Source organism: Scomber scombrus, chromosome 9 (genome assembly GCF_963691925.1).
Source record: "Scomber scombrus chromosome 9, fScoSco1.1, whole genome shotgun sequence".
NCBI classification, from domain to species: Eukaryota; Metazoa; Chordata; class Actinopteri; order Scombriformes; family Scombridae; genus Scomber; species Scomber scombrus.
This window is the reverse complement of record NC_084978.1, coordinates 31,407,552-31,435,350: the sequence shown is the minus strand read 5'-3', so window position 1 is coordinate 31,435,350 and position 27,799 is coordinate 31,407,552. Positions and strand designations below refer to the sequence as shown.

At 37.7% G+C, this 27,799-nt stretch overlaps 1 protein-coding gene across 1 annotated transcript; it reads left to right on the top strand.

The window, feature by feature from the left end:
• On the top strand, positions 1–27,799 carry LOC133986356 (trichohyalin-like). Its single transcript, XM_062426180.1, has 4 exons — positions 1–30; positions 603–3,491; positions 3,612–3,799; positions 27,691–27,799. The coding sequence occupies exons 1-4, from the start codon at positions 1–3 to the stop codon at positions 27,797–27,799; spliced, it is 3,216 nt and encodes a 1,071-aa protein (XP_062282164.1).

Genomic DNA, 27,799 nt, shown 5'->3' with positions numbered 1-27,799 from the left:
ATGGCGAGAAGAAACATCTCAAGGCATCAAGTAAGAATTTTTTTTTTTAACCAGAAATTCTTTGGGCAAATTTTTTTATCTACTTATTTGATTCAACCAAAAATCATTGTGAATATTTTCCTTGATCAGGGAAAGATTTTAAATTGTTAGTCTGATATGTTGCAGTTGGTTGTTGAAATATTAAACATATGTATTTAAGTGACTATATTTAAGAGAAATACAGAAACTATATTTGAGTGTCATTTAACAGACTAAAACAAACAATGTGAAGTCTTTGACACGTGGATTTAATGTTTTGAGTAACTTGAGTATCTTGTTGGATGAAAATGATTTACTTGTAGTTGATAAGGCTTAAAATAAAACATGGACTTTAAGACAGTGCATGTACATAACGTTACTGTTTGAGAATAATGCTTATGATTAATGATGATAAAATGATTAAGTACTTTCTCACATCCTGTTAGATATTTCTCTCAGGAGAATTAAACAATTTGTTGTAATGACAGCAAAACATTCAGCTATATAAATCTATGTATTTTTGTGTGTATCTACAGTGAGAATGGTAAAATATTTTCACCTGCATGTACATTTCTGTTTTTCAGGCATCTAGCCAAATGCAGCGCGAGGACTCTGAGTACCAGCGTGGTCAGCAGCGCCATGAAGGACCAGGAATGGCGAGAGACTTGCGCAATAATATCGTGCAGTCCCTGCGTCAATCCCTGCAAGACTCGAGAGCAGAAAACCAGCAGCTTGCCTCAGAAGTCTCTGCTCTAAAGCAGCAACTAGCCGGCCGAGAGCTGGGCTGGGAGCAGGAACGTACGAAACTGCTCAGTGAAAAAGACACTCTGGCTACAAATCTGTCCCAGGCCAATAAAAAGACCAGTGACATGGAGGGAGGAAATGCAGAATGGGAAAGCAGTCAACTTAAACAGAAGGAGGTCGCTGCTGGACAAAAACATCTGCAGGAGGACCTGGAGAGGAAGCTGCACCAGGTCAGCCAGGAGAAGGCCAACATGATGGCTATCATCAGTGAGAAGGAGAAGGAGCTGATGGACAGTTTCGCCAAGTTGAGCCATAAGGAAATCACCATCAAGACAAACAACTCAGAGTGGAAAAATAAATGTGAAGCTCTGGAGAAACGTCTCTTACAGGAGGAAGCAGAAAAAATGGCCGCAGTGGAGAAAGTACAGGAGCTGCAAAGCCAACGTCTGAAAGCAGATCTGTCTCAGGCCAATAAAAAAGTCTGTGACATGAAAGAAAATGCAAAACAGCTTCAAAAGCAGCTGTACGACCTGCGGTGGGAGAGGAAACATAAACTGCAACAAAAGGAAGAAGAAGTTCACTCCCTGAAGCAAACTCTCCACCAGGAAGTCACTAAACAAGCTGACCAAAAACATCTGCAGGAGGACCTGGAGACGAAGCTGCACCAGATCAGCCAGGAGAAGGCCGACATGACGGCTATCATCAGAGAGAAGGAGAAGGAGATGATGGACAGTTTGGCCAAGCTGAGCCAAACTGAAACCAAAGCTCTGGAGAAACTTCTCTCAGATGAAGAGGCAGAAAAAATGGCCAGAGAGGAGAAAGTAAAGGAGCTGCAGACAGTACGTCTGAAAGCAGAAGATGAGCTGCTCCAGAAAGAACAACACATGGAGGAGGAGATCGCAAATCTGTCTCAGGCCAATAAAAAAATCAGTGACATGGAAGAAGATGCAAAACAGCTTCAAAAGCAGCTGTACGATCTGCGCTGGGAGACGAGTGAAAAACTGCAACAAAAGGAAGAAGAAATTCACTCCCTGAAGCAAACTCTCCACCAGGAAGTCACTCAATTAAATGCAGAATGGGAAAGCAGGCTTCTTAAACAGAAGGAGGTCGCTGCTGACCAAAAACATCTGCAGGAGGACCTGGAGACGAAGCTGCACCAGGTCAGCCAGGAGAAGGCCAACATGACGGCCATCATCAGCGAGAAGGAGACGGAGCTGATGGACAGTTTGGCCAAGCTGAGCCAAACTGAAACGAAATATGAAGCTCTGGAGAAACGTCTCTTACAGGAGGAGGCAAAAAAAATGGCCGGAGTGGAGAAAGAACAGGAGTTGCAAAGAGAACGTCTGAAAGCAGATCTGTCTCAGGCCAATAAAAAAATCTGTGACATGAAAGAAGATACAAAACAGATTCAAAGGCAGCTCTACGACCTGCGCTGGGAGACGAACATAAAACTGCAACAAAAGGAAGAAGAAGTTCACTCCCTGAAGCAAACTCTCCACCAGGAAGTCACTAAACAAGCTGAACAAAAACATCTGCAGGAGGACCTGGAGACGAAGCTGCACCAGGTCAGCCAGGAGAAGGCCGACATGACGGCTATCATCAGAGAGAAGGAGAAGGAGCTGATGGACAGTTTGGCCAAGCTGAGCCAAATTGAAACAAAATATGAAGCTCTGGAGAAACTTCTCTCAGATGAGGAAGCAGAAAAAATGGCCGGAGTGGAGAAAGTACAGGAGCTGCAGAGAGAACGTCTGACAGCAGATCTGTTTCAGGCCAATAAAAAAATCAGTGACATGGAAGAAGATACAAAACAGCTTCAAAAGCAGCTGTACGATCTGTGCTTGGAGATGAGCGACAAACTGACACAAAAGGAAGAAGAAGTTCACTCCCTGAAGCAAACTCTCCACCAGGAAGTCACTCAATTAAATACAGAATTGGAAAGCAGGCTTCTTAAACAGAAGGAGGTCGCTGCTGACCAAAAACATCTGCAGGAGGACCTGGAGACGAAGCTGCACCAGGTCAGCCAGGAGAAGGCCAACATGACGGCTATTATCAGCGAGAAGGAGAAGGAGCTGATGGACAGTAAGGCCAAGTTGAGCCAAACTGAAAGTAAATATGAAGGTCTGGAGAAACGTCTCTTACAGGAGGAGGCAGAAAAAATGGCTGCAGTGGTGAAAGCACAGCTGCTACAGAGAAAACATCTGAAAGCAGAAGATCAGCGGCTCCAGAATGTAAAACACATTACAAATCTGTCTCAGGCCAATAAAAAAATCTGTGATATGGAAGAAGATGCAAAACAGCTTCAAAAGCAGTTTTACGACCTGCGCTGGGAGACGAGTGAAAAACTGCAACAAAAGGAAGAAGAAGTTCACTCCCTGAAGCAAACTCTCCACCAGGAAGTCACTAAACAAGTCAATGACCAAAAACATCTGCAGGAGGACCTTGAGACAAAGCTGCACCAGGTCAGCCAGGAGAAGGCCGACATGACGGCCATCATCAGAGAGAAGGAGAAGGAGCTGATGGACAGTTTGGCCAAGTTGAGCCAAACTGAAAGTAAATATGAAGCTCTGGAGAAACTTCTCTCAGATGAAGAGGCAGAAAAAATGGCCGGAGTGGTGAAAGCACAGGAGCTGCAGACAGAACGTCTGAAAGCAGAAGATGAGCGGCTCCAGAAAGAACAACACAAGGAGGAAGAGATCGAGCTCCTGAAACAGCAAAATGCTGAACTGCAGGTACGAACATTTACATCTGAATAATAACCAGTTTGATTTCTAACCATTTATTTCAGATTTTTCACTTTTAAACACAGAAAATAATGAATTGTTTTGGGGCCTTTTTTCCTCTTTTTTCAGGAGCTGGCCAAACTAACTGACAAAGAAAAGGCCAAAATAAGAAAGAGAGAAAAGAAAGCCCAGAAAGAAATGGAGAAAATGCTTAAGAAAGAGAGAAAGGAGGAGGAGAAGGAGGAGAAGAAGAGACTGAAGACAGAAAAGAAAGAAAGAGACGAGAAGGACAAACAAGAAAAGAAGGAGCAGAAAGAGCATGATAAGAAGGAGAAGGAAAGATTAAAGAAAGAAAATAAGGAGAGGAAGGATGGCGAGAAAAAAGAAAAGGAGAGAGAGAGTAACTAAAGGGAGAGAGGAGTAACTCTTCCTCCCTCCCTCCATCCAGACTCCTCTCATCTCTCCATCCATCCATCCTTCATCTCACTCCTTCCATCTCCTCCACACACAACACACCACAAACCAGAACTGATATAGATTAACCATAATTAACCATAATTTAAGATAAACCATCATTTATTATATAATTAATTTGAAAAAGCCCCAAAAAAGAAAAAAAAATACTATGAAAAATTATAAATATAATGTAAAATATAATGTAAAATATAATGTATAATACATCATGTAAAATATAATGTATAATACATCATGTAAAATATAATGTATGATATAGAATGTAAAATATAGTGTAAATGATCCTGTAAATACATAAAATAATAATGTAAATGTAAAATAATGTAAATACTTAATCATGTAAATACTAAAAATAATACTTTACTAATACTACTAATACTAATTTTTATAGTAAATCATATATTTTATAATAAATCATATATTTTTATAGTACATCATATATTTTTATAACTAATCATGTATTCTAAAATAAAAAACTATATATTTGTAAATAAATTATATATAGTTTAATAATAAATAAATAAAAATAAATAAAATAAAATAAAATAAAATAAATGAAAAGTTTCCTTTTTTTGCACTTTTATTTGTCCAGTAGAAAGCATTCAGTCTACTGTACTATATACATGCTATTATATATAAGTGTTACTAACTTCTTCCCTGGAGTTTTTGTGCTCTCTCATCTCATAGGTTGACGTCGACTCTTTCCTGTTTGACATCAATGCACCTCGCTGAAGTCATACTTCTGGTAGTGTTATTGTCATTGTTGTTGCCTCTCTGTCTCGCTCTCTCTTTCCTTCTTTCCAGTTGACTTTTGTTGACACTATAATAAATAAAAACTGAAATGAAAGTTGAATTGAATTCTTGGTTCTGTGAAGCACCTCTGCATCAATGTATGATAAACAACATTTTATATTAAACAAAGAGAAAAGGGAAAAAGCAAAAAACAACAAAGTGATTAAATTGCCTTTATGAGTGAAAGGAGTTTAGCGTCACATTGTGGATCTAAAGGGCTACTTTCTCGCTTAAAACGGTTAGAAATGTCGATAAAGTGGTATATTTACAAAGTTAGAGCTAAAATGCAGCTGTCCACTGAGAGGAACGTCATAATTGATCATAACAAGGTGATTAACCTGCTGCATCCTCATATGGGGACATTTACATTTTGGGTTTGCTGGACCTTATACTTCAGTCTGCTTAACTTCAACCTGTTGACCTCATTCATACATGTTTTTTTGTGCCACCTAGTGGTGAAAAAGCCCATTACATTAATCAGTGTAAAAACCAGATGGCATCACGGTCAAATCAATCAACAGCCAATGCCCAGACAAAAGTGGAGCAGGTATAAAACCTTCTCAGATTTTATTGTTGAAAATTGTCTGTTTATGCCAGTCGGGGAGTTCCGGTCCTCTGAGCGGAGGCCAACGCGGAAGTAACTTAAAACTGCATTCTATCAAAAGGCCACCAGGGGGCGACCGTTTTGGTGTCAAAAGGACTTCCGTCTCTATACAAGTCAATGGAGAATTCACCAACCTCTCACTTGATTTCTAACCTCAGTAAACGTTTTCAAAATGTGTTTATGGTCTCAATCGCTAGTTTAAGGGCCCCATCTTGCGGATGGAGCACAGTGGATGGCGGGCTTGGCGCATGTGTCTTTGTTAGTTTCCCAAACATATTAAAAATACATGTAATATTAGTTAGTCATAATATTTATCAGATTGAATTAATTGTAAAAAAAATGGAGAGTGCCGCTGCAGACAGTCCTAACAACCTATGAAAGTCTGCAGCCTCTGAGATGCTGCACATGTGCTTCACGCCATGCGCTATAGATCGTTAAAATGGGGCCCAAAGACTGACCAATCATAACTGAGCGATACAACAGCAGATGATGTACAAATAACATGAGCAGCTTTGCATTTACACTTATTACAATGCGGTGCATTTAGTGGTATCACGTAAACCATAGAACACACTGTAAACATATTTGAAATGGCTAGACACTTATACAACATACAATAACTAGAATAAAAAGAATAGAAAACGTTATTGTAATTATATATTACATATAATGAGATTACAGGTGCCACTCCATTTGTGCTTTAAAAACAGATAAAAACATGACACACATGCTGCTAAAAAAAGATGACATATGATAAAAATATGACAGAATAAAAAGATCTATAATAGCACAACGTGGAGGGTATTGCACTATAGACGTGAAACATAATTTAATAATGTAATGCAAATGGAAGACAATAGAGATAACCAGATACATCAGGGACCAAGCAATCAACTGTGTTAAAAATGCAATTACAATTTAAAAGGCAGACATGCAGGGAAAGGCAGAAAATAGAATTATTACCAAATAAGCATATACAAATTAAGATTAACTATGATTGATGACATCAAACCTCAAAGAAGAACAACAACCTTGACAACTAACATTCGAAAACAACAAAACATAGATGATTTAGAGGTATAGAAAAGATTCTGTCATGTTGCATTTTGGAAAACATAGGATCTACTGCTTTGATTTAGAAAAAAAGAAAAATCATTATTCCTGCAAGATTTATGGAGGTGTGATTGGTGGAGTACATCTACTACATAACCAAGTGTTGTAGCTTATCTTGTTCTTTGTACACCTGAACATCCTCCTCAAGATATCTATGCAGTAAGAGGATGTCACAATTTCTGGATTTGAAAACAGCAGTTATGTTTCCTGCAAAATAAATGAGAAATAAAGATGTGTTGCAGCAGACAGAGTTGTAATAAAATATATACTGTAGCTGACCTAAGACACTCTCAAGGTAATGGAATACTCTCACAGCAGATCTTAACCATAGCTCCCCCCCCCCCCGAGACAGACCAGTGTCATTCATACTCATCTACATTCCTGTGACACACTCTCCTTATAAAGTCAAGCCACCATTCTTCACAATTCCCTTTTTCCAATATCTGTCTCTGTCTCACAAAGCTTTAATAACATTTGGAGATATATGCAGGCCCAGAAGAGGGAGGAGCACTGAAGCAATAGATACTTTCACAATTGAAATTGAGATGTATTATTCACAGTCTTTGCTATAGGTTTTAAGATATTACAGTTTATCTTAATATCAACTCGCCTCAACTTCATTACCCCACTGCTTTCAGATGTGATTTCTTCTGGCATCTTTGTATGAAAACATTTGTCCTTAAGCACAAGCTGCTTCTGCACAAGAATGCAGTCTTTTTTTTTCTCCCCTCTCTGCCTGGATGTGAAGTTTGAACAGTGTATCTCATCTTAAGGATTTGGAGATCTCAATTTGCACCCACTTTAAAGTACAGTGTCCTTCACGAGATGTGAAGTTTCAGAGGTGTTACTGACGCTTTTAACAAAGAGCACTTCAAACTGAGAGTTGAGATGAAGTGTCACTTCTGTAGAAAACTGAAGACTTGGTTCTAGTGCAGGCAGACCCAGTGTCACAATCTTAGATGGTTGTAATAATTAAAACGGCACTCTACAGAGTCAGTGAGTGGGCGTAGGGAATTTAAAATACACATTTCAAGGCCTTGTGTTATTTTATCAGAGTTACACAAGATGATATTGTAAGCGCACAAGATAGAGCTCGTGCCCTAGCTGTGGTAAATCCATGCCCTCATTTTCATAATTTTGTGCAAACTAATTAAGCGAATGAATTGATTAACAGGCCTGAAACTTAATGAAATGTGTGCACACTTTAAGGAGCTCCATTTTGGAGGTTTACAGTCAGATACTATATACTTGATTAGGCTACAACATGCATTTTTTTTTTTTTACATTAAAGCAATTAATAATGCTGCATCAGTTAATGTGTGTCTCTGGGACTGTGAGTGAGTGTTTGTTACATGGAAATAGTCATGATAACATGGAAATAACTGGACTCATATAAGAACAGAGGTCACAGTCAAAAGCATGAGTGATGAACATGTGAGAACTGAGAAAGAGAAAAAAGGATAACATGAACTGTAGTTTCCACAGTATTACTTTATCTATCTATCTATCTATCTATCTATCTATCTATCTATCTATCTATCTATCTATCTATCTATCTATCTATCTATCTATCTATCTATCTATCTATCTATCTATCTATCTATCTATCTATCTATCTATCTATCTATCTATCTATCTATCTATATATCTATCTATCTATCTATCTATATATCTATCTATCTATCTCTTTATATATATATATATATATATATATGATCCATGAATCCAAATCTATTGTGTGTATCTTTGTATTTTGTATGTGTCCTGTGTGTTTTCTGCTTTGTACAGTCTGGTATTGTATAAGCTAACTCTGGTATAGAACATCAAATGGTGACATTTATGTTTAACACTGTACATGGTGCCAACAAACAAACAACCATTAGATGAGTCAGTTCTGACTGGTTATCTCACCTACAGTATATAGAGTAGGAGGGTGAACACCCAGCACTCTGTCTACTGTGACCTGTGACCACATCAGAACAATGGTAACAAAAGTAAAGCAGCAGAGAGATCTCAACTCATTACTAATGATAAATCAGGTCTGTTTGATCATGTATGAAACACTGTGTAACGGTTTAACTTCAACATTATGACTATGATCATCACCTAATGATGAGAAGAGGTAAAAATGAACCTGTGCACCTAAGAGACATGTGACATGATTCACACAAGCGACCACATCACAGTGTGTCCTGCTGCTCTTCACTGGTTACTGTGTTTTAGAATTGATTTTAAGACTTCACTGCTGGTTTTAAAGCCTTGCATGGTCGGGCTCCTGTCTATATCTGTGACCTACTCACTCTGTATGAGCCTGATCTCAGCTTGACATCCTCTGGAAGGGCCACACTACTGGTTCCTAAGTCTTGCCTTGTAACTACGGCCCAGTGGCTGTGGAGGTCCCTGTCTGAGGCTTTCAGGTGGACAAAAGCAGTAGACTCATTTTTTCTTTATTTTTAGTATCAACTGATGTTTGTTTGTTTTTTTTTCTCATTGTATCTTGATATATCTTGAATATTTTGGATATTATTTACTTCATATTCTTATACAGCAGTTAATAACTGTTATAGAAAGGTGCCATATACATTGTTGGTACTATAATAACATATTATGGTCCGGATACTCTGCAGCCTTTTTGCTCAAGGTCAAAGGGTAGATGGTCAATTGAAGTTAATCACAAGTCTTTATAATGAACGTAAAAAGACAAAGTTTTAGCAGGTTAATCACCAGCCTTAGTGTCTTAGGTGACCTCAATAAATCATTTACCAGGGATTGGACGATACATATGTATATTATTATCTCAATACGTTTCTAAAACATGGTATGGGGTTTATTATTTGATACAGTCTCAGTATAATTAAAAAATAAATGCTTACAATTGATTATAATAATAAAATAATAATAATAAGGTTAAATAAATATTACTGCTGCTGAACACATCAACAGTTATTTCACTTGAAAAAGCAACAAATAAGACTGAAGACTGCTTTCAGATCTGGAGCAAACATCCTTCACATGGTTATTCCACACTTGTCTGTTATCCATGTAGATGCTCAGGTACTTGTAGAAACTAGTTACGACTATACACTACATAGACTGTTTACTTCTAACACAATATTAACTATGCAAAGCACATTTATTCGGTTTATGTATTCCATCACTCTTCAGGTGCTCAAGCCTCCAGTAAGTTGTTGTAATGAGGTCAAATTATATGATTTAGTTCAAATGAACTAAATTATAATTGAATTAGTTGGAAACTAGGAATAATCTAAACAAATAAATAGAATAAATTGAACAGAAGTGTTGCAATCTGGCCTGGATTGACCATCTGGCACTTCTGGGAAATACCAGTCGTGACAAAGCTGAGCTGTCATTGGCAGGAAGTCATTTGCTGATATCATTTTAAAAAATAGCCGGCATTTTAATTTCAGACCAGGACTGTTGTCTTATAAATGTTAAGCTAAATGTCAATATGTAAAGTAGTGTGTAATCTTACTGTTTTCTTATTTTGGGTTTACAATCTTTGTTATGACCTCTACCTATGCACCGTGCATTTGATGAGATTTTGGCCCAGAGACAAGGCTGCGTCAAAACCAGGTAAATTTGGTAGCTGCCCCAAAAGCCGAGGTTTCCCGCATATCATTTGAAATTCATCTTGTTAGTTGTAGTCAGTTGTACAGTTGTGTTTTATCCAAGTGGGTGATGCCAGGTCTGAAAAGTGAATCCAATCCAGAAGTGTCTAAAACCTGCATTCTCTCCACTGGCTCCAAAAAGAGGTCCAATTGTATGGACGTCTATGATAAAATGACCCCACTTGATTTATTACTCCAATAAACTGCTTCCTAATGAGTTCATAATATTAACTAGTTTCAAGTCTTCTTTGATACATAACATTCGTTTTGTAAATTATGTTCCCATTTAGGGTAAAATAGACAATATAGCTGGTATGCTTTAGGGCTTGGCTAACTTGTGATTGACAAGTTGCTACCATGCCCAAATATGGTCACTTCTCATCACCTCTGGCTCCAAAAAAGCAAGATGGTGATAGTCATTATGCTAAATTTAGGCTTCAAAATGGGAGTCCATAAACTAATGAGTGAGATCATGGTTGCTACACTCATTATTGTTGTACAGTCTATGGTTTTATCAAAGTGAAATGAGAAAGCTGAGGGCAACATAGTGTTATTCCATCATAACACTACTCTAATGCTGCAAACAATGCTAATGCTTGAAAAGCTGCTATCAGAGAATTTTTGGCCTTTTGATGTAAAAAGAAGAAAGATGACCTTAAGAAATGAAATCGACAAATCAATTTAGTTTACAACAAACCTTTCCACATGTCCGAATGCACGGATTTGATTGGCTGATTAGCATCACGTGAGAAGATTGGCTATACACAGTGGTCTGTGAGTTTATGAGGGCCGCTCCACTTGTACCGCAATAACTGGAGAAGCTGTGCCCGTTAAAATAGATATGCTCTGACAAAATTTAACAATCCTCAATATTTCAACAGTTACAGGTCCGGGTCCGGATAGAACAGTGTCTGGGTGCGGATCCAGACCGCGGTCTGCCTTTTAGTGACTTTTGACATAGGAGGTTAATCCAACCATGCCCAGGTTCCAGATCAGCATGAGCCCTAAATTCCCTAGACTGCCTGTGTGCCAGGTACTTCACTGGTACTACTTTGCAGTCATTTGAATTATTACATTTTTAATTGGTAATGTGCATCAGTTGAAAGGGCTTTAAGTGGCCCCTATTTTTTCAACCTTGAGGCCCTGTCCTGCTGATGGACCCTAGTTTTAATATTTTACTACATCATATTATGCAGAAATGATGCTCATACTCATACATATTTGTATTCAATTGATCAAATTATCACAAATTTAATGACATACAGCAAACCTGAGTCAGGCTCGTACTGCAGTGTAGAAATACTTGCTTTCGAGGACTCTGGTGAAGGGGGTAGATTGGGTTGTGGAGGCTCAGTAGGGACCCACAGTTCATTCTTACCCCAGGCCGGTTAATCTAGCCCCACCTGCCCAGACCTCCTGCAAGGCATTCCAGAGGACCATGTGGGGATTTAGGAAACCTGGAGGGGGCTCAAGGGGACACCCATCAAAATTATTTTTTGTTTAAGAATGACTTTTGTCTCACTGTTAAACATCTACTTTCTCTATTCACTCAATGTACATTTAGGAAACATTAACATTAATTATATTAATAATATTCCCATATGTCCTCCAATGACTAAATCTGGAGCCATATTAAAAACCTCTTAAGGCTAAGAGTAGCTCATACCTGGTCAATTTGGAACAAATTCTTAGAAATAATGGCAGAGGTATTCCTAACTAGAAAACTTGGTGTCCTTACTCCCTTTATGGTCTATTTCAGGATGGATCTCAGGATTTTTAAGGCCAAAGCCAATTCCTGGATAAGTCAGAGTTAGTCCAGAGGTAAAGTACAAAGTAAAACTGTCTGTAGTTGTCAGTCTGCCTCACATCAGGTAAATTCCCCTCAAAGATTTAATGACATCAATCTTTAAAAAAAAATAAATCACTTCAAATTAAGTATATTCTAGTGAGTGGTTTGGACCCTGCCCCCTCCCTTGAATTTATAGGACCTTTTTCATTGACCTACATCCTGTATATGGTACACATCCAAAAACGTTCATAGGCGCTGGATCAAAAATCAAACTGAAGGCAAAAACCAGAAAGAGAACTGTATTAAAAGCTCCCAGCAACTAATTAAAAAAGCAATGTTTCGATCTCACAGATCTTTGTCAGGCATTGCCAAATCACCATCACAAAGCAAGAAAAGCAATATACAGACACAGGTACATTCATTACACAGGTGATTGTAATCTGCATGATTGAGAGTCTGACACACCCTACAGTTGTCCAATTGAGCGCATTTAAACTCAATTAAACATGTGAAACAACAACCTCTTGAAAAGAGAGGCATTTCATATTTTTACCTTCAGTACATGATCGCCTACATTATCAAGGGGCTTAAACTTAGAATTTCATCTTCAACCTTTTTTGTAAGTAGTTTTTATGATCTTTTCTGGATGTTTTTGTGACTCGCAATGTATGTTCAACTTAGCTTTTGATGTGATTTATCCTATTCTAGTTGTACTTCTTCTTTTCATAGAGGAATGCTTTGATATTGAGATACACATAAACTGTCCACCCACTGACCACAAATAGATTGTTTGTGAGATGACTGCTCAGTTATATGAGACTGATGATGAGGATGCTTCCATACCACAGAACCCAAGAGCATGATAATCTCAGTGAGGAAGGCTATCAATTGATGGTAGGGGTGTGTGATATGACAATATTAGATCGATCACAATTAGAACGTGTCGACGATCTGACAAAGCAGAGAGACCGTAGAATCGTCAATGGGCCACATTCTATATGTTGCAGTTCAGAAGTTTCACGTCCACACCGGCCACACTGCAGCCAGAGGCAACAGCTAGCGTTAAACCAAAAAAAATGAAAACAATGTCTGATTAATAATATGTCCTAAAGCTGCTGGATTTTTAATAATCAGGTTATAAACATTGTTAGAAAGACTGAGGGCGAAACCTAAGTTTGTTGTTGCCATGGTTTCCTCCCGTCCGGTTAATGCGTTACACGCTATGAAGCCGGCTAACTTTATTTTCCCTAATGTGCGTCCTTAAATGATAAGTTAGTTATGTCAAGTGATGTTTCACTGATTGTTTGTTTGACAATAACCTGTTTATTGATTTATGTGAATGTGACGGCATGTATATAATTTAAACAGCAGTTATAGCACTCGTTAGCATTATGCTATCGCATTTCAATAACGGTTATAACAGTTTTCTGTTATCAGTGCTATAAATAGTAACAAGTTATTGTATCACCATTAACACGCTTATATGTTGCTTTGAGAGAAATGGTAATGTTTATTCAAGTCAATTCTTATTTATCAAATTTTTTTTTTTTTTTTTTTTGTTCATTGAATTTTTATGATTTACACGATAGCCTCCAGTTACGTTGTATACCATTGTTGCCATGGTGATTAACGTTACTGTTTGTTATATATTTTCCAGACCATACACACCCAAATATCATCATATCCTTACATCATCCACCTCCAATCATCTATACCATCACCTGTTACATCTGCTGATGAAGAATTATAATTAAATGTTCACCAAATGAAAACTTCCAGTCCCTGACTCTTTAATGGGAGTCTCTTGTCCATATTGCCGCTTCAACCAGTATTACGTATAAAGTGCAGAAGACATTGCAGTTTGATCATTTTTGTTCTAAATTGTTACTTGTTACAGTTACTTAAGATTGCATTTTTATTTGGCAAAATTGCACAAACTATTTATTAAAAAATCTGTTCAGAAAGGTTCTTTGGCCTAAATTGTCTGTTTAATTTTTTTTCTTTTAGGGCTATGTTTTACATAGGGAAATGGTTTGGTTGCACTGTTCAGAAACTTGCAAATTAGTCTCAAAAATCAATGTAAAAAAGAATCGTGATAAAATCGTGATCGTGATTTTATTATTAAAAAAATGGACCAAATAATCGAACTAGTGGTGTGAAAGCGCCCTCAAATGCAGATGCAGAGAGAGTGTTCTCCATGGTGGGATTGAACAAAACCAAAACTAGGGACAGTATTGCTCTGGATGGAACACTCTCATCCATCATGACTGTGAAAATGGCTGGCCTTGAGCTACAGTGCTTTAAATGGGAGCCCCCTACCTCTGTCATCAAAATCTGCCACAAACACTTACAACACACAACACCATTCGTAAGATCAAATGTGCAAGCAAACACACACACACACACACAAACGTTGAGCACTGCTGTTTAAGGAGCTCGTTTTTGGCCAAATGTCTTTTTCTTATTGAACCATTTGTTTTGTTTTTTTAAATGTGTGTGTATATATATAAACCAATTTACTTTATTTATCTGAATTTATCTTATATTGGATTAAACCATTATTTTAATTTCTATTTGTACTGGTCAACTATGAGCAGTATGTCAAATTGAACTGGTTTTTAAATAGCAAAAATAATTGGGAGGACTGGATGGGGCCACTGCGGCCAAAACGCACAGAATTTGGAGTCGCTCCGGTCCTAACAGATGTAATCTCACTCCAAACTTTCCATGAAACTTGAGAGCCCTGGTTTAGGTAGAATTTGCTGAACTGCTTCTCACTTGAAACCGAGTGAAATTTTTATTAGCATTAACTACAAGCTACAAAAATGTGACAGTAGGCCCCACCACAGGGTCTGGTTGTACAGAGAAGAAACAAAAGATGTTAATGGACTTGGTTTTATGAGTAAAACCCTTTTTTGTTCAATAAGACATAGTTAATCTACAATCACAGTTGACCATTCTTTTCTGTTTGTGGACAGAATAAAGGAACATGTATTTTGGTGGAAATGTTGAATATAACTTGTCAGTTAGCCCAGGTGCATGTGCCTCAAATCACTTATGAAAATTCAGTGCATTTTATTAACTTGTCTTTGGTTTTTGGTTGTAGTTGGAGGGAAAGTTCTGCATTTGTGTCTTTATGTTTCTGTAGCTCAGGACGTTCCCCTGCTGCTGAGGCATGGCTTTGTAATGTGTTTACCTTCCTGTGTTTGCACTCCCTGAAGAGACACATTATCTTACAGAGTGGATGCAGCTGCCACACATGTATGATTACAATTGATTACAACTATGCTTGCATGGCTGCGCTGGTCCCTACAGTACACACACGCTCAAGCATGTCCACAAGATCCCATCCGAGGTGACACTCGACACACCATTAGTTTCTGATACTGTCAAGATCGGATAGAAGTTAATATAATCCATCTCTGAGCCAGGAGCTAGACCAGCAGAATGCCAGGCGGGACAGCTTCCGGTCATATTGTCAAGTGGCAGCTGAAAAAAACAAGATTAAAAATATAAAACAAAAAACTGAATATTTTTTAAAAATACTTTATGTATTGTCAATGTTTAAATCTGAATTCACTTTACACGGACTTTAAGGCAAAATATTACATTATTATTATGTGTATGTTTTTTTTTTTTGGTGTGTGTATGTACAGCACTTTAGCGCAACATGCTAGGTTACTGATGGCAAGCTAAGCTAATTGTGTGGGAATGGTTAGTCTGCTGCCTCTCCTTTAAAGATGTGCATGTAGAAACCTGCCTGTTAAGTTGTACTGATATTGTGTTTTGCACAGCTATGTGAGGTCCCTCTTTCTTTATTTTTATGCAATTATGTAAAATGGTTTGGTACTAATTCTTGTGATATTTTTATACATATAGTGTACGTTCATGTTAGCACTGTGAATTAGTTGTTTTAAAATAGCTTTTATAGGCACATTGTAATTGTAACTATATGATCAGAATTACGTTTATGTTGTTCTACTGGCTTTAAATATGATTGAATGTGTTAAATTAAATAGCATACAAGTCAATAGGCTTATCAATAGTCAATAGTTCAGGCAACTCGCTACACGAGTTAGCAGCCAAGAACAGAAATGTAACTGTGTAATCCACACAGAAGATGGACGGATGAAAAATACTACCGCAAAGAGTATGTATTTGATAGAACAACATATAAAAAAATAGATGTTTTACTCATGTCACACAAATATATGCTCATATCACACAGCCCTACCACTCATGTCTGTACAGTAAATATGAAGCTACAGCCAGTTAGCTTAGCATAGCATAAAGGGGGAAACAGCTAGCTTGGCTCTGTCCAAAGGTAATCAAATCTGGATGGTGATGCTTCTTGTGCCACCACACGATTTTGGTAATGCTGTTCTCCTGAAACATGCTGACAGGCAACCGTGCACCACAGAAAACACTCGCCAACATAATAATAATGATGATTATAATTATAATAATATTACATTTTTATTTATATAGCACTTTACATTGAAAAACAAAACTCAAAGTGCTACAAGACAAACAAAACAAAGACTCTTGCTAGGGATCCCAATGAGAAGTACATTGTAGTAATTCAGTTTGGAGGAGACAAAGGCGTGGACCAGCTTCTCAGCATCAGATGAGGTGAGTGTGGGACTGAGTTTGGCAAGCTATTAGCTTGATAATCATTGTCACTGACATTGTCAAGCAAAGTATTTGAATTTTCCCACTCTCTACTGTATTTCTGCATCCGCTTTTATTTCAGTTCTGGATGCGGGGGGGGGGGGGGGGGGGTGGTCGTATCTGGAGAAGCAGCCTCAGCCATTGTTTCCCATTGACTCACCCTCCTTTGCTCTGATCCTGATGGTCTTAAACTAACCCATCAAAGCAACAATGGCAGAAAGTGTTACCCAATCAGGGGCAGAGTAGGACGGGTCTTAACAGAATGTGGGTGGGATAATGCTGCATTCAAGAAAACTCGGAAATAAGGGACAAACCCCATCCCATTTTGATTCAAAACGAGCCACACTTTTTAAATCCTCAAATACAGGACAATTCCGCATTTTAAGGGATGGTTGGCAACCCTGCCTGACTCCAACTCTCTAAATTTAACTTAGTCATCAGTTTACAGGGGGAGAACCTCACCAAACATGCATTCTTGCATAACGGTTTGTTTGAATGGCCATTTCCCTCACCAGCCCAATTAAAATGACAGGCCAGGAGTTAATCAGAGTGGTTGACAGCATACTGATGTGGTGCCTCCTATCAAAGCCCAGCCAGCAATCTAAACAGATGAGAGGGAGAAAATGGTTGTGGTCATGATGTTGCCTTCATTGAAATAATTTGTAAGGCCACTGCTTATATTGTTGTATTGAACTGTATTATATTTATATAATATATTATTATATTGTTCTGTGGGACATTAGACTGGTGATGGTCAGCCAAGTTCACTCCATTCAGAAGTTTAAGAGGCAATAACTGCAGTTTTGCTGCTAAATACTGCAGTCTGGTTTTGATCATTTATTTTTGAGATGGCTGTAAAATTATATTGAAAGGGCTGCACCAGAATTGATTCATAATTTCTGCTGCAATATAACTTTATAAACATGCAGTCAAAGGAATGAATTGATACAACAGAGTTTGTGCACACATTAAAATATCATTTCATAATAAAGATTCAATAGAATTGCTTGATCAGTGTTAAATAGATGGTCTGTCAGATTGCCATCCACTTATCTAACATATACAGTCTTGTACACTTACCATTGACTGCATATGATCGTACTAGTGGTCATTCCCACTAAAGAAGTCAAATGCTGTAACTTGAACAGTGTGATTTCATTTATTTACATTAATAATTTTATTTGCATACATTTCATTAGTACATTATGGTTATTAGCGAATAGTGCAATGTCATACCATTTGTTACTTGTTGTGAGGGTCATTATATTTCAGCATAGTTTGCTGCATAGCCACTTTAACCAGCTCTTCATAGTAATATATTGGCAGAATCAGGTCTAACCTATGCTGCAAATTTCAGACTTGCTGAATCATAGTTAAATATCCTACATATATTGTTTAACATGGATATAAATGGTTCTACTTTGAATAATAAATTGTATCTGATGTGTCACAAATGACGTCTTCTCCTTAATCAAAACTCCAGAATCTATAAATACAAGTTGAACAATGTGCATATCTTTTAGCTCAGTGTTAGTTTACCTGAAATACATAAAAACAACACAAGACATAAAGGTTTAAAACTTGCCAGAATATTATCCCACTCAATGCACCATATGTTATGTAAATACTGACAATTATTTGGCAACTCATTATTATGGCCTTGATCAGTTAATTGCTGGTATATGCCAGGCAACAGATCTACAAAGAGACAATGCAAAACAAGTTATGAATCACACAATACTAGAAACTGTGAACACAGCTCTCTATGTTTACAATAATAATGTGTGATACTTTAAATTAGGACCCTAGGCAAGCATGAACTCTATAAATAGTTAGAATAAATAGTTCCATCTTTTAAACTGCATAGCGCAATTGGGTTCTTTTGACTGGGATCCCCTGGGACCCCAATACATTGGTATTTTTAAAAAGCCCTAATTAAAACAGAGACAGAAAACTATAGGATTAGGTTTAATTGTGACATACCGTCCTTGCATGTTGTGAGGGCCTTAGAGTGTTGGTGGCCTGCACTGAAAAGCATACACATTTTAATTTAATTAGATACATTTCTTCTGTTACAAGCATGAGGCCAAGTAGCTCCTGTCAAGAATATACTACTATATTCCTGTGAGGAGCTACTTGGCCTTTTGTTGTAACAAAACACCCACTGGTTCACTAACTGTTGTTAGTTGGGTCAGAAGACTGCAAATCATCTAACTAGCCATCATCCAATGAGTATAAAAGGGAAAACAGCCAGGGTAAGAACTGATAATGCAAACTGTGTGCAAATAGTATTTGAATCAATGTATTTACTTTTAAACAAAGTAGTCCGTGTTTGTCGGTTGCATGTGTGGCACATCATATTGTAATACGTTCCTCAGTCATTATATTTAACATTGCTTATTTCTTGTGAGAGTAAGCTATTTGTGGTGTATAGTCTGAGCCTTGATGAGTGTGTGCCATGTATGTATTGTAACAGTTGGAGGGATCTACTGCTCAGCCTTGCAACCAGTTTACTGTCAGGATACCTTGAGCTGCAAACAAGGTCAATTATGACTCTTTCTATTATCACTTTTTGATCCACTGAGGTTTTATATTAGTAAATCGAGACATTGATTTAAAACAAAATGTATAGTCTATGGGCTGAATGGGACATATGCCATTGTGTCAATATGTACCTGGTAAACCAGGTGGGTTTTACTTTACCTGCATCTTCTTTTCTGCCTTAGTTCTCCTTCGTCCTCAGATTCTATTTCAGCACATTGTTAAGTTGCATTTGCTTTCTCTTTGTTAAGCTTCATTGAAGGTCTCTGGGAGGGAGCAGAGGGAAAATAACACTTAATGTAACATAACAGGTAGAGTGTTGAGGCATTTGTTTGTACATTGTTTATATAAGTAATTACGAATTCAACTTCATGGAGGTACGAATGTGTTGCACTGATTACTCACCACAGTTGATTAGGAAGCGGACATCCTCATATGAGATCCATTTATCATCTGGTTTCATTCTATCTCAAAGGGCCTTTGAGATTTTAATGTTTTTTGGGGGGCCATGACAATGTCTTTTCTTTTGCTTTAAACCAGCTCTCTAGAACTACTGCAGTGCCACCATTTGGTATCTGTACAACTGAGCATAGCACCACCTCATTTTCTATCTTTAAAGGTCAATATATTTTCTCTGGTTGAAAATAAAAATAATTACTATTGAAGTTCTACAATCTCTCCTACCAAGCCACCCACCATTTACCCAGAGTTATACACTACTTACCCTATATGAAGAAGTGGCATTGCTATGGTGCTATCTCCATCTGGATAGAAAAGACATCTGTGCTTCATATAGTGTAGTTTACCTATTCCTTAATTATCTTGCAACCCACTGACCATGTATGCATTGATGTATGATGACTCACAGGTTTATATATAGTAGTGCTGTTTGTGTCTGAACTTTATGGAAATTGCACACACATCTTCCTCTGACTGGACTTTATTCTCTACTAACACAAATCCATCTCCCAACTCAATACAACTGTCTCCCATCATAGTAGACAAAGTAAACAGATTAGTGGACACTTTTCTGTACTGTTGTGAAGAAATGAACTGTAGGGGAACAGTACCATCAGTGTGGCTGTTGTTGGATCGCCCAACGTGAAATTTGATACAACCTTTTGACTACCTGCTGTAGAGGCTGACATGGCTCATGCTTAATAAATCCAAGATAGTTCTCAAAAGGGAATCCTGAGATATTATCTAATGGACTGAACAGCCTGCATTCCTTACACAAATGAATAAGGTGACGTACATTCAGTCTTACCCCTTTCGCACAACTGCCCAAAGTGTTCAACCAAAGAAACCATCAGCTTGTGTGCAAAGGCTAACATTTCCACAGATATACCAGGCGACAGCAAGAGGTGCATGCCAACAGAAAATAACATGATGTTTTAGTACACATCATTGGGAAGGCAATCCTTCAGAACATCAGTGCCCCAATATAACATGAAGGATCACAAATAAAGGAAGAGAACTGTACTTTACAGCAAAGCAGACAGTACAACCAGAGACACAGAGTAGGGGTGTTGCCCAATATTTAAAACTCCTTATGAGTACATTTTAATTAGTAATTGTCAGACTGATTTTCATCGTTAGATTTAATATTGTCAGCCCCAACTCAACTGTTAAAATTAAATCCAGCAAAGACTTTGAGGTTTTTGTATGGATATTTTCCCTCTGAACACTGCTAATTACTGGTATGTTTAGTGAGAAGTAAGATGAAGTTGGTAAACCATCCAGCAGGCACTCAGGTGAGGTTGTGATGGGAGGATTTGTGCTCTTGGAAGAGTGAAGGTTCCCACTTGAATTAGCAGTGGTTAAATTATGTTTAATGAGGATATCCTGACCTGCTCTGTGTCCCTCACTAATTTGCAGACTTGAGGTCTTTTAGCCCAATAAGAAGACATCATCTGAAGAGTGATGGAGGTTCTGTGGATATTATAATCTTAAATGAAAAGTGTGGTACAAATGTAATCAATTATTTCTTCTGTCCTTATTTCCGCTTGCCTTGTTGGAGGCTGAAAGAAAAGGAGAAAGGATAAGAAATAAAATGTTGCAATACCACAGCAAATAAAGTTTATCTGTCAGCAATTTGTACGTTTGTAGTGTCAGAATAAAATAGATTAAGTCCTAGCCATGTATTTAGAGTAGGCACAACATACTTACCACCTGCACAGTCTAATTTAACCCAGTACAACAGCCCTGTAACACACAAACACTGGGAGCGGCTTGAATCGATGTTAACTTCTACTGGGCCACTTCATTCAGTTTTGGCTTCTCTTCCAACATGGATTATAATGGAATTCCCGTCTTCTAAACCATCCTTCCTGTCAGCTCTTCGTGCCCCTGTGAATTCCTCAGTCATCATTAGGAGTTGATGAGATATTTCGGTCTTCAGACACTCTGGAATCTGTAATCCACCTTTCTTTAATAGATGGAACATGTCCTGGCATGTTTGTAGTATTTAAACAATCAAAGACTTTCCAACAACTCTCAGAGATCTTCTCAAACATCATTTTTTTCAGGTACTTACAGGTTTGTAGTTTGTTAGAGATGCTAACCCTATGTAGTTCCCATAATCTACCAGAACCTACCAGTGTTCCCTCTTTTTAACACCATTACCTATAATACCTATAATCTCATCCACTTAATAAATCCCATCTGACTGCACACTATTAACACATTATAGGAGGATGATTGACATCTTGAAATTACAGATGACATATGGGATGAGTGACTGCAATGGAGTCATTCCTATTTCAGCTCTGCAAGGCATGGGCTGCTACAATGGAAGCTTCTTCACCACTATCACTTAATTAAAGTTAGGCTGCTGAGTATGTATGAGGATTTTGATTTTGTCTGCAATGAATCATCCATCTTCAGCTGCCTACTGTACCAGTCAAAAGTTTTGACACACCTTTCCATTCACTTGAAATAGAAAGTGTAACCAAACTTTTGACTAGTACTGTATATTTATAAGTTTCAGACAAGTTTTTGTTGGATGTAATTAATACCATTTGATCTTTGTCTCTCTCAAACCATCTGTAATTACTACTTAATTAGAGTCACCCTCATACCTTTAATATCTAATTATATGAAAATCTTTGTAGCTTTTGGAACTCTTTTGGCTAGAGGCCTGATTTCTGTCTGGTAGAAGTCCCCTGCCCTGATCCAACCACCCACCATTCTTGGATTAGACATGTTTTCTACTTTGTCATGACAGAGAAAAAGGGTCTGCACTGGGGAGGGTCATCTGCCAGTTTTCAGAAGACATTTGGACCATTTTTCTCATGTGCCGAAAAACTAACTTTTTCTGGCATCTCAGACGGACAAACTGTCAGGCTTTATTGAATGTTTTTGCTTGATTTATTGAAATGATTTATTTTACATTTCTATCTTTTTTTATATCTGCTGTGGTTATATAATGTTTTATTTGTTATTGGCGACCAAAATTATTAACTTTATTTATTTTCTTGTTCTTGTTTTGATTCCTTTTTTCTGAAGGCGTTCTGTTTTATAACAACTTAAATCTGAGGTGAAGCTTAATGGGCTACTGCTTTATGTGTTATTTGTTTGGAAACTCAATAAATTAAGTTTTAAAAAAACAAAAAAATCAAGCTCTTGTAGATCCTTAGGAAGCAGACAGCTGACCTTGAGTTGGAAAAACACAGTAAAGTTGCTTTTAGCCACTATGCTGCATTCAGATGATCTAAAATGTGCCACAGTTTCAGACACTATCAAAACGAAATATAAATAAAACATTTATTATTTTAGTTCGTTTTTTTTTCATTGCGTTTGCTGTTTGACATGTTGCTAATTGTTTTACTGGAGTTCAGGTTGCCGCTTTTCGTCCACTGAATTTAAAGGACTAGGGACAGATTTGCGAGATGAATCCTAGATGTTGTGGTGCCAAACATTCTCTGGAAATGTCACCAAGATAAAAGATAAACCAGAAATGCGGGTGGTGTAATATCAAACTCACGGACTGTACCTTTATGACCCGTTTCTTATTTTAGAGCTTAAAACATTAACCAGTGCTCTACCATACCACAATCAGAAACAGCACATCTTACGAATATGGATTATTTAATAAGCAATACAGCGTCACATGATAGCAGTTGGTGCAGACACAGAACAAATGTTAATGGCAAAACGAAGCCAGTTCAGACAAGAGAGGAAGCCAGAACTATAAAAGGAGCTATGTCTGATTTTGACTCATGGCACTTTTAATAGGGTCTAATGGCACTCGACCTCAACTCACTAAATATAATTATCTTAAATGAAGAATCCTGCAAGAGAAATTGGACAGAGCGTAATGAAAAAAGAGGTCGGATTTAGAGAGTAATTAGCAGCTCGAGCAGCAACATTACTAATATGGAGCTATAATTTCAGAGGATAGCCTACTGTGGAGCGTGTGAGGCAGAAGCTCTCTTTGATAAGGTCAACAGTGACAGCATTGTGAGGGCTCTCTAATTAAGAAAAGGCTAGCTGATGCAGGTAGATGGGTTGCTCAATGTGGGAAATACATGAATGGTGAGTTTTTTTTTGGCTCTGCTAACTAAGCTGTCCATGGAAGATGCTCCAACAGGCCAAGGTTGTCTTTCGTTCCAGCCTTTTCTTATTTTTATGTGTTCTACTTGGAGCAGAGGATTATAATTGCTTTGCATTGTGTCACTGTTTTTAGATGAAGACATGCATAACATGTCAACACAAGTTGCACATGACAAAATCAGTTTAACGGTGACACATAATCCTGTGGAAGTTCACATGCAGGTGATGGCTAGACAAAGTCACAGAGGAAAATATTGAAGCTTTATTATTATATCAGTGTTAAACTTTTCACTATTGGATTGTACAAAAACATGTTTGACTTTATTTGACTTCCCTGAACTAAAATGTCTAAAAACAACTTGAGTTTAGCAGAGTGAAAGAGAGAGGAACACAATAACAACCCCATTCAGGACAGACAGGAACCCATTTATTTTCCCAGCAATGTAAAACAAATGAATTATTCAACGAGAAACAATAAAACAATGAATTCTGACAGAAAGTGTAAACATATGCTTCATGTAATACTTTATTTTTTACTTTTATCTTTCTTTCCATCTTACTGTTTGAGCAGCTTTGGGAACTTTACACCAGCATCACTCATCCCCAAGTACTTTATAAACTAGGATTATGAAACAGCTACTTGAACTACTGATAAGACACACCTAAGACTACAACGAGATTACAGCCTAAAAAAACACCAACAACAACATATATTTGGTAGTTTAATTTGGAAGACATGATGGATAATTGTATGCGGGTTCATATTTGACATCACACTCTAGTTTTAACATTAGGGACTGATCATTCTGCAGGTCACAGGTGATTAGAAAGGCTGCCGGGTTTAAGGCAAATGCAGATGTGGAGTCAGCTTGTTTAGTTATTGTGTCGAGGCAGGGAATTTCTCCCAGCGTAGATTATTAGACTGATAGCTTTATGTATAACATTGAGACTGTCTCTCTTCGCCCTCCCTCCTGCTGCAATGCTCAGAAACTCTCCTTCTCTAAATATGAATCACAATAATCTAAAACCCTAACACAGATGGTGGCAAAATGTGCAACAAAGCACCTGATAATCTACAGAACCTGTAACGTCTAATGTGATCAAGACTTTGAACATGTACTGTCCAAACCACAAATAATAGGTGCCTAATTCCAATTAATATTTAACCTAGTGTTACCTCTACAGATCACCGCAACAAGACCCTTACATTTGGTTTTTATACATATCAGATTACTATCTACAAAAGCCATACTAATAAATAATCTAATTCTTTAACATAGATTCACTAAATTCAACTCATCCATCTCCATCTGTCATGAACAGATTATGTTCATTGTGATGGTCTATCAGCCACCTGGCCCTTATTCAACATTTTTAGAAGAATTTGGAGAATGTAGAAAACTTGTTACACATTTTGATGAGACTCTAATTCTTGGTGATTTCAATATTTGTCTGAATAAGGCTGGTGATCCTCAAAGTACAGTCTGTTTGGGGCTTGTTGACACCTTTGGGTTCACTCAGTTTGTTCATGAGCTGACTCATTGCAATGTTTAACACCCTAGATTTGGTTTTAATCTGAAGGGATTGTTTTTTTCTGATCTGCATTGTCAGATCCTTTTCTTATTAAAGTTGAAGCATCATTGACTCATCCTATTAATTTCGACACAGGTGTATTCACCACTCGCCACAATGGTCAATTTACTATAATTGCACAGTTACCTAATGTATTACTCCTTTCACTGCAGAGACAGCTTTTGTTGAAAATGACTTAAATGTGGCTTTGCTCAGGAGGTAGAGCGGTCGTCCACTAATCGGAAGATCAGTGGTTTGATTCCCGGCTCCTCCAGTCCACATGTCCATGTGTCCTTGGGTGAGATACTGAACCCCAAATTGCTCCTAATGGCTGAATGTTAGTTTCCTCCTGGTGGGCAGGTTGGCACCCTGTGTGGTAGCTCCTGTCATCAGTGTATGAATGTGTGTGAATGGGTGAATGTAACATGTAGTGTAAAAGTGCTTTTAGTGGTCAGAAAGACTAGAAAAGTGCTATATGTACAGTCTGTTTACCATTCATTCTAGTTCCTGGATTCAGTTGCACCTCTTACTACCAGAACTAGGCAACTAAAGAGGTCTACACCCTGGTTTAATGAAGACACATGCTGTTAACCCTTTATAGGACACTCATTGAAATACTTGGAAATTCAAAATTTAAATCCTGAAGAGTTATTGGAGAATATATTTCAGGTCAGTGAAGTTACCATATATGCTTACTCACCGGTCCAGGGTAAAATATTTACCAACACGTCTATATATAAAAAATAAAAACACATAAAGCCATATTTCTTGAGGTACTGATACTGGCACTTGCCATACAAGAGAGACACATATTAAACTTAAAGTAACATACATTTAGGCTTCAGACTGCTGGCACTTCTGAGCACCTGGATCCTGAAATTCGTCTTCACAACAATGAGCCCTTACAGTAAAAAATAAACACCATTTAAGTATAATAAAAACAGTTATAGACACATCAGGTGTATGTCTAAAAATGGACACTTGTATCACTTCAACTAGCCTTAGGTGAACGGGGCATATGATCAAATATGGTGTCACTGTTTTTCATTCCAAACTTTTCACTAATTTCTAGAGTTCCTATGCAACAACACCTATCTCAATATTCAGAACAACTATTCAATCATATAATGGGTTTCATCAGCTTACTATTGTTAGTTTTAACGTTATAACCGTAGCTGTGGGAGTAGCTAGGGAAACACAACATTCACATGTAGCACCATGAATACTCTATGCCCATAAATGGTCATACTCAATGCATCTACAGTAATGGAATTATCCTATTGGTTCATTATTCTACAAACAAGGAAACACAGTTACTCATCTGTGGGTTTAGGGAGTCAGACAGTCATATCCTCTGACCTTGGTTACCATAGCAATGCTGCACCACTGTTATCAAAGTGACTCCTGCTTTCCCCAAAACACAACAGACAGTTACCTTCACTGTCTCAAGGAGAGAGAGAGCATGTCTCAGTGCTGCCTTTACTGTGACCTCAAGGCCCATGCTTGACCCTAAATATGGAACATTCCCTAACACAGGACAGGGGCTTATCTAGAAAAATATTCAAGGGGTGGCAAGAGCATGGCATGGAGACTTTAAGAGGTGGCAGAAATATATGATGATTGAATCACATGAATCACATGTATCTTGGAGAAAGTCCCCAAAGTTAACATTTACTAGCTACTGATATGACGTTGGATGTAGATATTAATTGAATTATTAATCAGTGTTCCAAATTGATAGTTTAGTATATTTCTAAACTATAAATTAAATGAATTAATTGGCAATTTTCCCTTTTAGAAGGGTGGTGGCCCATGGTACATTTGATACAAGTTCATTTTTTATTATTGATTATAAACATTGTTTATTCCTACACACTGTTTTCAGGTCTGCTATTAATACTAACAGTCTTCAGATGGTTCAAAATGCTGCAGCTAGAATTTTAACTAAAAGAAAATTGGTTCATATTACACCAATTCAAGCCTCCCTTCATTAGCTTCCAATCCATGTCAGATCAGACTTTAAGGTGCTCTGTCGATTTATGAAATCCCAAATGGTCCATCATACCTGTCTGATCTCCTAAAAGTTTATATTCCATGTTGAGCTCTCTGCTCTAAGACCCAAAGTTTGAAAGAAGTCAGCAGGCAGCTTTTCTTTTTGGGCTCGTTCTCATGAAATAACCTCTCTGCTGACATCAAACAATCCCAGTCTGTTCAGTCTTTTACAAAACTTAAAACTCATATTTTTGTCTTGACCTACAATTGGTTGCCTTTAACTGAGTATCTCATGACCTTTCTGTCTCAATTAATTTACTAAGCGCTGTCTTGCCAATGAGATAACTGATTATTGCAATTGTTCTGATAATCACTGCATCTCTCTAACCTTACATTTGTGTGTTCCACAAGCATGTGAGTGTCGGAGCTGTGTGCCTACTCTTCCTATTTCGTCCTCCTGTCCTTTTTGTCTCTCAGGCACATGCTACTGGACCATCAGCCATCCTGGAACAGCTTCCTGGCTGTCAGTGCCTTTCCTGAGGTTTACGATCCAGTTCCCCATCCTGCAGGGCGTTTCTTTCTCTGA

What these genes read in the sequence shown, in the direction of transcription:
- LOC133986356 (XM_062426180.1), top strand. Translation starts at nt 1, where the DNA reads ATGGCGAGAAGAAACATCTCAAGGCATCAA. An exon ending in GAAACATCTCAAGGCATCAA is followed by an intron (nt 31 to 602) that starts GTAAGAATTTTT and finishes TCTGTTTTTCAG; the next exon opens with GCATCTAGCCAAATGCAGCG. An exon ending in GAAAAGAAGGAGCAGAAAGA is followed by an intron (nt 3,800 to 27,690) that starts GCATGATAAGAA and finishes TTTGTCTCTCAG; the next exon opens with GCACATGCTACTGGACCATC.